Consider the following 12,187-nt stretch of genomic DNA (forward strand, 5'->3'; position numbering starts at 1 on the left):
AGTCTCTGAAACCCCTCCCCATTTTGACGGTCTCAAGGCTGACACCACACCAAGAGATCAATCCCACAGGAAACACTTCTTTATCTATACTGTCTTTTAGGGATGCACGATATATCGGTATCAGCCGTTTTTTAACATAACGGTATCGCAAAACAGGGCCGATGTGAACAACCGATAATTATTTCTGTCTAGCTGCTAATCTATTATTTATCGGCTTTTCTAAATGTTTTGGAAATAGAGACAGTTTTTCAGTATAACATTTGATTATTATAGAACTTGTTTATTATACAGATCACATCGACATCGATTATCTGCCAAAAGCAATATTAATGTTATTGATATTGGCCAAAATGTTCATATCAGTGCGTCATCCCTACTGTCTTTAACATGTATTCTCTACTTAAAGCTGTTTGAGTGAATTTCATCTCTTACATCTCATTTGCAATATGGAAAATGAAACAGTCGTCATAGTCTGTGATAAGACTTCAATAATGGGCAATGGGGGTTTGCGACCCATGGATGGGATGGGCGCGAGACCTTGGCCCTGCCATAGGCTACTACATGCTTCATTTTGTAACCATCACATATGTTTAGTTTGTGAAAACTGTTACAATTCTATAGATTTGTCAGTTTTTAGAAAGAGACAAGAAAGGTATTCAATCTTGCCTGTGTTGTGAACAAGTATCCAAGCTGTTCAGACAATAACAACATGACTTCTTCAATGTGAAGTGTAAAGCTTAATTTATACTCAGTCGATAAGTGTCATACAACAAATTTCTGTCGATAAAAAAAAAATCTGTTCTATCTATATATCCAATCACAGCTGTACGACGAAAGTGACGAAAGTCTGCGACATTAGAAAGTTTGGTAGGTGCAAGACAACCCTGTCCGACACCAAAAAGTGTTGACAGTGACGTAATTTCTGTACAACAAAGTATAAATTGGCCTTAAGTGCTCGTGCCATAGCCAGCCCCTCCATTTTGTTGTATTAACAATGTCAAGTTCATACTTAAACAAACCGACACCCTCTGCATGCTGGGTACTAGAGTTGTTCTGGCATTCAGGTTCTGTACAGTAGTAGTAGTAGCAGCAGCAGTAGCAGCAGTAGTAGTGGTGTAGGTACTTTATCGATCCCTGGAGATCAATCAAGTATCAAAAACACAATCCAGACTAGATACAAATGTATATTATAATAGAGTAGCCTAATCTTAATGATATAATTTATTTGTTCTCTCCTCAGATTCTTTGACCTAAGCACCTTGTGCTGGATTGTGGAAATAAGGAGAGCCAGAGGACTTCCCTCAGTGGAAACATCCCTTGATTCAGTGGCTGAGAGAAGGGGGTTGCACTGTGGGATGAGGTAGTAGGTTGTATAGTTTTAGGGTCACACCCACACTGGGAGATGACTATACAACCTACTGTCTTTCTCAAAGTGACAGTGATGCTTCTGAATCCATCTAGCTTTTTAAATCACTTGATGCAGTGTCCATGCATGTACAACAAAGTCCTTGTTGAGTCATGTTATATTTTTATGACAGAATTTCTCTTTTTCATCTTTGTTTTAGTAGCCCCTACATGCGACAGTGAGGTTGGATATCATCCGCTATTATTGCTCAGGCAGTGTGAGGTAGTAGATTGTATGGTTCTAGGGTAGTTATTTTACCCTGTTTAGAAGATAACTATACAATCTATTGCCTTCCCTGAGGAGCAGAACATCATCTTTTCTGAACCATTCTACTTGTCTCAAAGTCTATTGCTGTTTCATATGCACAAGTTTAGTGAATAACTTCATCTGGAGCTTATAACCTATTGTAGTCTGTTTTTACAAGCTGTCAGTGTATGAAGATGTAATTAACATGTTGAACAGAATGTGAGGATCTGTGGGCTCCTGGGTAGAGGTAGCAGATTGCATAGTTGGAAGGCAGGTATTATTTCTAGGTGGAGATAACTGTACAACCTGCTGCCTTTCCTAGGGCTTCATGAAGACAACCCTCCATTCAATCATTAATAAACCCCAGCTCTAATGCCTGACAGTATCTCTGTAAAGCTATAACTAGTTTATTCAACTATTGTTACTGGAATATTTTAGAAAGTGTTTGGCTTTTCATAGTAATGTTCAATAAAAATAAATTGAATAAAAATAAATTGAATTATGTTGATTCTCATTACATTCATGTTATTCCTAATATGAACCTATGATATTAAAGGACTTCATAATTCTTTATGATGTAGCCTACTTATGATGTACCTACACTGTAGCCTACAGTGGAGAAATCTGCCCATTGCAGTCGCTCACCGTCTCCTGCAGATGGCGCAATAGTAAAAGACATCGCCTCACACGGACTATGAAGCCTGTTCGGTTCGGACCTTCATGATAATGATATTATGCTATTGCCTATTACAGGGACAAGAAGCAGCACAAATGTACGGTCACGTGTACTCTGAGTGCAGTTTGGTTGTTAATGCACTGCATGCGTTATGCATTATAGTTTACAGAGTATGTTGAAAATTGACAATGACCTGTCAATCAAATAAGAAATGAGGCATCAAGATATTCTGATCAGAAAATTGAGATGAGTGATAGGCAGGGACTGTAGGTTATACACAGTACAAGTGATGCTGATCTTTGTTGTAGGCTACAGAAGATCCTCGTGGGGGAGAAGGTTGCCAATGTAGGCAAGCCTATCAAAAGTCAAATAGATTATTTTACTGAGAGTGGGAGGGGCATTAACGTGTTGGAGAATAAATAAAAACTGTCCAGGGTGGCCCACCAGTGCGCTCCCTGTCATCCCGTGGTAGATGGTTGCCTATTTATCATTTCTACCCTCGTTCATGTATAGTGTAGCCGTAGCGTATTCAAAAGTTTATCTTGGGATTTAATTCTGAACGTTGAATTAAACGACAAATTGCGATATTAGGGGTCAATTAGCCTGAAAGGATCAATGCAGAGTTTACATTGATGTGCTTGCCTAGCCTTTACGTTTAAATGGGGGATTCAACAAATTTCGCTTCCACTTACTCAGATTGAGCAGGTAAATGCACCTCACTGTAGAGGTGAGGGATATTTCTCAGGGGAACACGCCCTGAGAGGCAAGGTAGAGAACCTGCACGAGGGCAGGCGAGAGCGCGAGCCCACCTGAGACAGACAATCCAATGCTGCATGAACTCAATCCCAAGATCTACTCAAGGACGTATCGACTCTATTTCAAAGGAACTTTTATTTGTCTCAAGGAACTGTGTGCTCCGGTCGCTGATATCTTACCCTGGAGTTCCCGCGTGTGTGACGAGCAGAATAGCCTACACCGGAGGAGAACAGAGCATAATTGTAGCTATCATATTCAAATCCAGTGGCTGAACACCATGAGTAGAAAAACACGCCGCTGGATTTTCCATATTTTTCTTTGCTTAGGGATTGTGTATTTGAAAATTGGGTGAGTAGCCCGCATATTCGTGCATGTTCAGACCTGATAAGTGCAAAGGAAGATTACTGTTGCTGGAACAGTTCATGGAAGAATGAGACAATATTAGTTGAAAATAAACCTTTCCTTCTGATAGCCTATAGGAAGACCTAAAAGAAGTGGACAAGAACTTTTTGTGAATCAACTTCAACTGCTAGAGTAGAGGCTGTTGTAACCCTTAGCCTAAGATAGGTTTGATTTATAGGCCACTTCATGATGTATGTTAGGCTACAAGAAGTTAGGCCTCCTATTTGTTCGATATTAGGTAGGCTACCTAGGCCTACACACCAGCATTTCCAGTATGTGCCTCTATGAAAATATGAATAAGGCCTACCACCTTAGTTGAAATGTGATTAGCCTGTGCAATGCTAGAAATGGCATCGTATACTTAGCTGTCTACACGTGATGTGTGTGTATATATATATATATATATATATATATATATATATATATAATATTATTGTTAGGCTGTCCATCATGAATGAACAATTTACATTGCATCTGTTTTACAGGGGCTTTTCGTCTGTGGTTGCATTGGGAGCGAGTATCATCTGTAACAAGATTCCTGGTTTGGCTCCTCGTCAAAGGACTATCTGTCAAAGCCGACCCGACGCTATCATAGTGATCGGAGAGGGGGCTCAGATGGGGATAAACGAATGCCAATTTCAATTCAAACATGGAAGATGGAATTGCTCTGCCCTTGGCGAGAGAACTGTCTTTGGAAAAGAGCTGAAAGTGGGTATGTTACAGTTTAACTTCAGTTTAACCGTCACCTGCAAATTCATACATTTCATTAGCAAATTGCACAGGCTAACTAATACACTTCTGCTATTTGATGCTGGAAACATTGTGTCTCTCACCACATTGACCTGATCAGAAATGTCCCAATATTTAATTGAATCAATTGCAGAGGGGCATTGTTACTCTTAAAATGGGTTATGTAGGCTACTTGTAATTTACTAATGGTATCAATGTAATCAAGCCATAGAGTAATTACTGGACTTTATTCCACCTCATCCCGAAGAATAGAATATTCAACGAGGACGTGCATTAGATATATTGTTTTGCATTTATCCACAACTAAAACAACTTATAGTGAGTAACATAAAAAGCTATATCTGTATTAAACATACTTGAAAGAACATTGAATAATATCACTACAGCCCGAGGACTGTTTCATAAGCTTTGGCTTTCAAGGAAATTAATGTGATTAAAGCTACCAAGCTTATCAGTTGACTTTGATGAGGTGGCGATCAGGGTGCTAGTGTTGCCACAGGTAGTTACATCTGTTCAGTCAGAGTGTGGAAGAAGTACAGTTCTTCAGAAAAATGTTACAAATGTGGAGAAAGAACACAGGTCCCCTCTTTGTAATGGTGTCTATTTCCCTTGAGCAAATGTGATCTTTTTAGAGGTTCTTCGGTGCTATTGAGCCCCCGACACTTTGACAAATGTGGGTCTGAAGGGCCCCTGGCTGGTGGGGAAAGAGGGCAGGTACTTCTGGAATATTTGTCTGTTGAATATGGCTCGAGGGAATGGATACTTGAATTACAAGATAGTTCCGGAAATAAACTATGGGATCCTATTCAACACAATGGTCCTGTTGCAGTGCCTTGTTCCTCGTGGTCATTGACATAATCATGCCATGAGGCACAACAAAGATCATTTAAGAGTTCTGTATGTGTTAAGAGTGAATACATTTAAAGTTTTACATTTTTAGTAATTTAGCAGACACTTTTATCCAAAGTGAGTTACAATAAGTAAGTAGGTACTGTAGGTAAGTACTTTATTGACCCCCAAATGCAAATTACTGTGTTGCAGTAGAAGGAATACAAGAAGCACAGTCAAATTAATAGACATGATTAAATAATTACAAAGGTACACTATATGTTATACAAACGTGACAAGAAATAGACAATTGTAAACAGTAAGTTGCCTAGGATGCCCAGTAGTGCAAACAAGCTTTGTCCCTTCTATAAGAACAAGTGACACCAGTAGTCACAGTTTAGCTATGACATCTGGTGTTGAATCATGAGGTGAAAAGTGTTATATAATGCCCTTTTTGCATGTTTATGCTATTGAATCAAATACACAAAGAAAAACTCAGTTTTTCATTCTGTGATCAGTAATGCACTGTATAACACAGTGGTATGACAGCTTTGATTCTCTTGGCCATCCCAGAGGAGGACCCTTTATTGGCTCTGACTGCTGTTGCCTGCGTTTGTCTTCGTTGAGGGAAAACAGTCTGGACAAGCTTTCTAACAAGATAGGCTTCACCGGTCAGATTAGACGCCATCCACACAGTAATCAAGAAAGGCAAATTTAATCCCATGTTTGAGAAGGGAGGGACTCAATGGTAAAGCGGTTTGGTGTTTAGTCATTTTTGTCTTTTTTTAAAGCTTTTGTACTTACATCATAGACTGATCCCTCTACTAGCTTGGTCACGCCATTAAAACATAAGGCTTTATTTGGAGGTTACTTTACTTTACTTGCTGCTGATGCATAACGCATACATGTAAATGGTGTTTGTAATGATCAGATGCCGTCTTGCTCAAGTCATAGTATCTGGCTTGCATTTTTCACCATGTGGCCTTTTTATCTTGCCCTTCTTTTTTCTTTCAGTTCAGCTTAACCACCCTCCTGTATGTTCATAAAATACTTTCCCCCTAAAAGCATAAATGCCTCAAGTCCAGACAAGTACAATGTGCTAGGTTTATACTTTTACCTCTTGCATTAGGAGTTTTTGACAGGGCAAGTTTGACGCAGACTCATTTTAAGGCACTGCTTCAGATACTTGTGGAAAAAGTAATGAAACTCTTGTCATAACGGAGGAGTTTTATAGCTTTTTTATCAGTTATGTTTGTGCTCAGATCTTTATGAAAGTAAACATCTCTGAACCAACACACCAGGAAATACAGTATTTTGACATTCATTAATGCAGGCATGTTGAAGATTCCAGCATTCTCACAACCCGAGCTAACCTTACTTTTGGATATAAACCCATATTCATTGGCATCAGGCCCATTTAAGAATACAGATCAACACATGATTGATTTGTATAGTTGACTTTTTGAAGGCAAGGCAGGGTTCCAAGATGTTTATCAACAACAGGTCAACACATACCTGAGCTCCTTTGGAGGTACTGAAAAGTCATGCATGTATGGTTGTTTCTCAAAAAAAGAGAGAACTGAAGATACGTTGAATATACTGAAGATGTGTTATTTAGAAAATGTGACACATGCTATTTTATAAATAGCTTCTTTCATTTGGAATAACAGTGATTAGCCCTTGTTTTTATTTCCTTTTACCAGAATGTAGTGTGCACCCATTGTATTGGTCAAGCTGAATGGAACGTGGACAACTAACAGTGGGGACATTGATTGAGGTCACATTGGCAGTGACGCTGTGAAATTGTAGACATTTTTTGTTCCATACGTGTCGGAACTGGAGTTGGTTAACCATTCGTATTACCTTCACTCCTGTGTTCTGTGTATGTAAATACATGTGAGGCAAAATAATATAGGTATATAATCCATTAATCAAGACAACTAGGAGTTAACTTCCTCGAGAATTCAGAAAGTTGAACATTTGATGTCAACAATCGGTAATTGCAAGGCTTCTTTGACATCTCTCTGAGAATACTAGATGTGATTAGTTCATACTGTAATATTGTAATACCTCCGGATACTGCCGAAAGTTCTGTTTCCTCTTAAGACATACGTTTTAATTAAGACTGTGGCTGACCTGGAAGCACAAGATTTATAGAGTGGAAATCAGCTCTATCTGCCAGCCTGTCTAGGGAGGGTCTGCATGCCTCTCAGGCTCACCTCCACAGGGTGGAACCCACGTGTGACGGAAGCTGGGACAGGGGCCAGACTGCAGTCTGAACTGGATCTGCTCTGGGTTGCCTCTTGAGTTTTAACCTTTGCCCATTGTATTCCTTCTATAGATAGGCTATTCCTTCCTTTGTTGAAATTGCATCTCTGGTTCTGGAGACAAGGTCGCTAGCCTAGTGTTTCTTGTGTTTGACACTAGAATTAAGGAGAATGTAGTGTTTTTCCAGTTGGTTCCCTAGAATAGTCACTATCTTTTCAACTTGGCTGTCCTTCTAGCGCAATGTAAACAAATATTTGATCATATCTCACATAAGCACAATGCTCGGAGCCCTCTGGGTGCCCTCATCTCCTCCTGTCATTAATCTGTTTTAAGCGAGCATGATAAATGAACAAAACTTGGCTCAGCTCATGCGTTTTATGATTTGGATTGAAAGAGCTATGTCAGGTATGTAAGGAGGCTAGATACTGCCTGAAACAGAGGATCTTAGTTGTCAGCAATTGTGATTAAAAATGTATTTTTTCTCTCTCCAGGCAGTAAGGAAGCTGCGTTCACCTACGCCATCATCGCCGCTGGCGTGGCTCATGCCATCACCGCAGCCTGCACCCAGGGTAACCTGAGCGACTGTGGCTGTGACAAGGAGAAGCAGGGCTTCTACAACCAGGACGAGGGCTGGAAGTGGGGAGGATGCTCGGCTGATATCCGCTACGGCCTTGGCTTCTCCAAGGTGTTCGTGGACGCCAGGGAGATTAAACAGAACGCGAGGACACTCATGAATTTGCATAATAATGAAGTGGGGCGTAAGGTACGTGGGCCAGGTGACTGTACAGATTCTATGTTCAGCTGCTAAATATATTGTCCTATTTCGTATGTGTGTTATGGCACTAATGCACAGTAAAGCATAATTATTCTTTAATCTAATTTGCATCACGGAGCATAGAGAACCTACGTCAAATACAGAAGGAGAGAGAGTGCAGCTGCCGGATGGCACGGGTTAACAATCATAGGAAGCACCACCTTGTTAGCCTCATGAGACCATCCTGATCTCGCAAGCTCACATTCAGTTTCAGATCAGTCTGGACTTTTCCCCATCTCGAACAATTTCTCTCCGATCACATTTTGACCGGGCCATTCAGGGACTGTGTTCTGACTGCTGTTCTGCCCCCCAGTAGAGTGGTTCCCGTGGCAAAACAGTCCCCGAAGCAACGAGCAGTAATGTTAAGTTGTGTGAAAAGTTCTGTTATTGCAAAAATAGACTCAATTAAATAACAATTAAACAAGAAACAGAGTATGCACGGAGTATCTCAAAGGAAAAGACATTTTCGCTATTCTTCCAACTTGATTTGGCAAAGGTTTTGTCATCCTGATTGGCTGAAGAAGTTAGTCTGTCAAGGCAAGTACACCGGCCCACTGAAATCATTCGAGATAGGGGGAAGTCCAGACTGATCCGCGGAGAGAAACCGAATGTGAACTCGCAAGATCAGGATGGTCTCGCGAGGCTACCACCTTGTAACCTTGGTGTTGTGATTTATAATCCATTGCAGAAGATGAAGCTGGAGCTAGTCAGACACAGACTAAAGAGGTCGCCTGTAATTAAATGATAGGAGGCTCTTATAGGCCTTTTCCACCAAGAGGAAACCGGTTCGGTGCCGGTTCGCGAACCAAATTTTGAATGGTTCCGAGCATTTCGACCAAAAAGAAATGAGTTCGGGAACCCGAAAGCTGGTTCCGAACCGGCACCACAAAATAGTAGGTTTTTCAGTGCGAACCGTGACGACATCATGGGCGCGGGCTGACGTACAGCGGTTCGGCTCAAAACTGGTCGAAACGCAGGCCCGTTCTCTGGACAGAACCAAGGTTCCAGGAATTTTGAAACGAACCGGTTCCCGAACCAGAGTTCCTTTGGTGGAAAAGGGCTATTAGAGGGGAAAAACACGAAGTGGAGTTTGATTTCCCCTTTAGATCTCCGTGCTGCAAACACACTGTAAGGAGAAAAAATTTCTCCATCTAGGCTGTCTCCCTGAATGTTGGGGCAGGAGGTTCTGTTATCCCTTACTCATTAGAGCTAGGCCTAGTTCCTTCTGGCAGTTTGGCGTTTTCCCCCATAGATCTTTTGCCCTGTTTACAACTTAGGACTCAGAAGAGAAGAACATTTCAGCACTCTGGACAGGGCTTATTGGGGGCAACCGTAAAAGACTGGCATCAGTTTGAGTCTGGTAGGGGAGTCATTTACCTGTAACATCCTTGCTGCCAAGCAACCTTTTATAGTGATTGTTGTTGTGAGGCCTTTCATATTGTTCCTGTAATGGTGTCGGAGTGCTATGAGCGCCAACCTTGGAAATTTCTGAGAAGAACAAACAGTGATGTGCCATGCGGGTGGGGGGGGGGGGGGGGGCTTGTTAAACAAACAATGGCAAATTCATGGGCATTTCACCTCAATTACTTTTATGAATGAAATGTTTATCAGGGATCATAGGCATGACCATGCTAAGCTAGATATGCATCCCAGGCTTCTGACAATTACCCAAGAGACTCCAGAATGTCTGAGGGGACGAAAGAGAGAGAGAAAGAGAAATAATTAAAAAGCAGGGTGAGGCTTCTCTAATACCCAAAAGGGTTCCCACTCAATGAGGACGTAAGTGCGTTAGCTGATGTCATTCAGTGTGGTGTATAAAGGGAGAATGCTCTATGCGAGCACTTTGCCAACCACACCAAAAGATTCCACTCTAACCTTGAAAAGGCCATTCAGGGCTGCCAATCAGGCCACTGCAGATGCCTCCATATATCAAGTAAATTGCCCCTCAGGATGCCACGTACATTCATAAGTTCATCCATCTTTTATGTGAATTTACTGCCTTCTGTGAGGGTCTTGCTGGCATTGTTTTTGATTTGCTAAACGTTTTACTCATCACTTGACACTTGAGTAGTGAAGCAGAGATACAGTTGACGTGTTTAAACTCATTAGGATAGTCCCACTTTCATTTGCAAGGAGTCAGTGCTGTGAGGAGCACCACATCATGCACCAGATTTGCTAAAGGGATGGATATACAGTACAGAATAGGCAACACAAAGGATTTGAAACCTGATTCCCTGGATTTGACAGTGTATACTACACACAAAACTTTTGTTGTAGGGACTCTGATCATCATTCATCATTCATACATTGTTTATATCATACATGTTCTTAACAGTTTTGTTCCACCTTTGCACGCATTCATACACTTGAATGTTTTAGAATCTTTTCAGACCAGGTTCCAATTATGACCAATAGCACAGGGATATTTGTATCTCTGTGTATGTTTTTTGGTCTGCTCTCTTTTTGTTTGAAAAAATGGCCCATGCCAACACAACACATCACCTAGTGATACAAGGAGTTTGAGATCTGTGGAATGTGTAAGATCAATTGGAATGTTTAAAAAACCTTTGTCTCAACCTGTTAAAAAATGTAAGAAATATGTCAGAGGACCACTGTAAACACAATCTGCTGTCCAAGAAAAATGTTGCGTATGGCTCAACAATTGGTTCGGAAAGTTGTGACTCAATCTGTTATAATTCCTATTATATATGTTCTTCAAGCTAGTCACACAGACGGGATATGGTCATAGTGTTCAGTATCAGCATTGCTTTAACTGTCAGTCTCCCTCGGTTGTAGATCTTGGAGAAGAACATGAGGCTGGAGTGCAAGTGCCACGGGGTGTCGGGCTCCTGCACCACCAAGACCTGCTGGACGACCCTCCCCAAGTTCCGCCAGCTCGGCTACATCCTGAAGGACAAGTACAGCCAGGCGGTGCACGTGGAGCCCGTCAGAGCCAGCCGCAACAAGAGGCCCACCTTCCTCAAAGTCAAGAAGCCCTACTCGTACCGCAAGCCCATGGACACGGACCTGGTGTACATAGAGAAGTCCCCCAACTACTGCGAGGCGGATCCCGTGACGGGCAGCACGGGGACCCAGGGCCGCATGTGCAACAGGACAGCCCAGCAGGCCAACAGCTGTGACCTGATGTGCTGCGGCCGAGGCTACAACACGCACCAGTACTCGCGCGTGTGGCAGTGCAACTGCAAGTTCCTCTGGTGCTGCTACGTCAAGTGCAACACCTGCAGCGAGAGGACAGAGGTTTACACATGTAAATGAACATATTTATTGGACGCTTATTTATACACACGTCTGCTCCTTGGTCTGGCTATGTGTTTCTCTTTGCGTACTTTTGGTACTTTAGTGTGTTTGTACAGTGTGCGTGTGTGCGCGTGTGTGTGTGTCTGTGTGAGAGAGATGTACTGCAGCGACAAAGTCCTCTGGCTGACAAGGACATAAGAACAAGAGTGCCTTATACCTAAACTGTTCAGTGCCTCTTCCATGTTTGCAGGGTTTACAGCACTCACAGTCAGTCAAGCCCTTTCTGCCTTTGAACACCAGCTGATTTCAGACAGGACAATTGTACCGTGTTGTGTTATTGGTGTTGATGCCAATGGATATTATTTAACATGACATGGAACTGGATGGTTCAGGACAGAGTGCTCTCTGCGGATTACATGGACTTGTATTAGGTCAGACATCTGCTGCTCCAAAGACTGCTCTGTGGACATATATGTAAACTGCTGCCAGTGTGATGCTTTGTCAATCTGGTCCATATACTGGATGTCTGTATAGAGTATTCTGTCACAGCCCTCGTTCATAGACTCTTTGGGCAAGTGGACCTTCTGGTATTTTGGCATGGATCAACTGAAACAGCAATGGCAGTCATTTTGCTATTTGATTTAGTAACTAGACTAATATTAATTTATTTAATGAGAAAACTACTGATGTTTTTCAGAATTCACTGTTGACTGAATCTGGTTACATGGTTTAGATAGGAATAATACCCCCACTTACTCCCCTCGTTCATGTACATAAGTGCACA

General features: G+C 41.8%; 1 protein-coding gene across 1 annotated transcript; it reads left to right on the forward strand.

Annotated features, from left to right (window-relative positions):
- Positions 1–3,360: 3,360 nt before the first annotated feature.
- Positions 3,361–11,421, forward strand: wnt7aa (wingless-type MMTV integration site family, member 7Aa; the record flags this gene model as incomplete). Its single annotated transcript, XM_084440516.1, has 4 exons — positions 3,361–3,431; positions 3,971–4,197; positions 7,823–8,094; positions 10,942–11,421. The coding sequence occupies 4 exons, from the start codon at positions 3,361–3,363 to the stop codon at positions 11,419–11,421; spliced, it is 1,050 nt and encodes a 349-aa protein (XP_084296642.1).
- Positions 11,422–12,187: the final 766 nt, after the last annotated feature.

Source organism: Borostomias antarcticus (assembly GCF_949987555.1).
Source record: "Borostomias antarcticus genome assembly, chromosome: 7".
Classification (NCBI taxonomy): Eukaryota; Metazoa; Chordata; class Actinopteri; order Stomiiformes; family Stomiidae; genus Borostomias; species Borostomias antarcticus.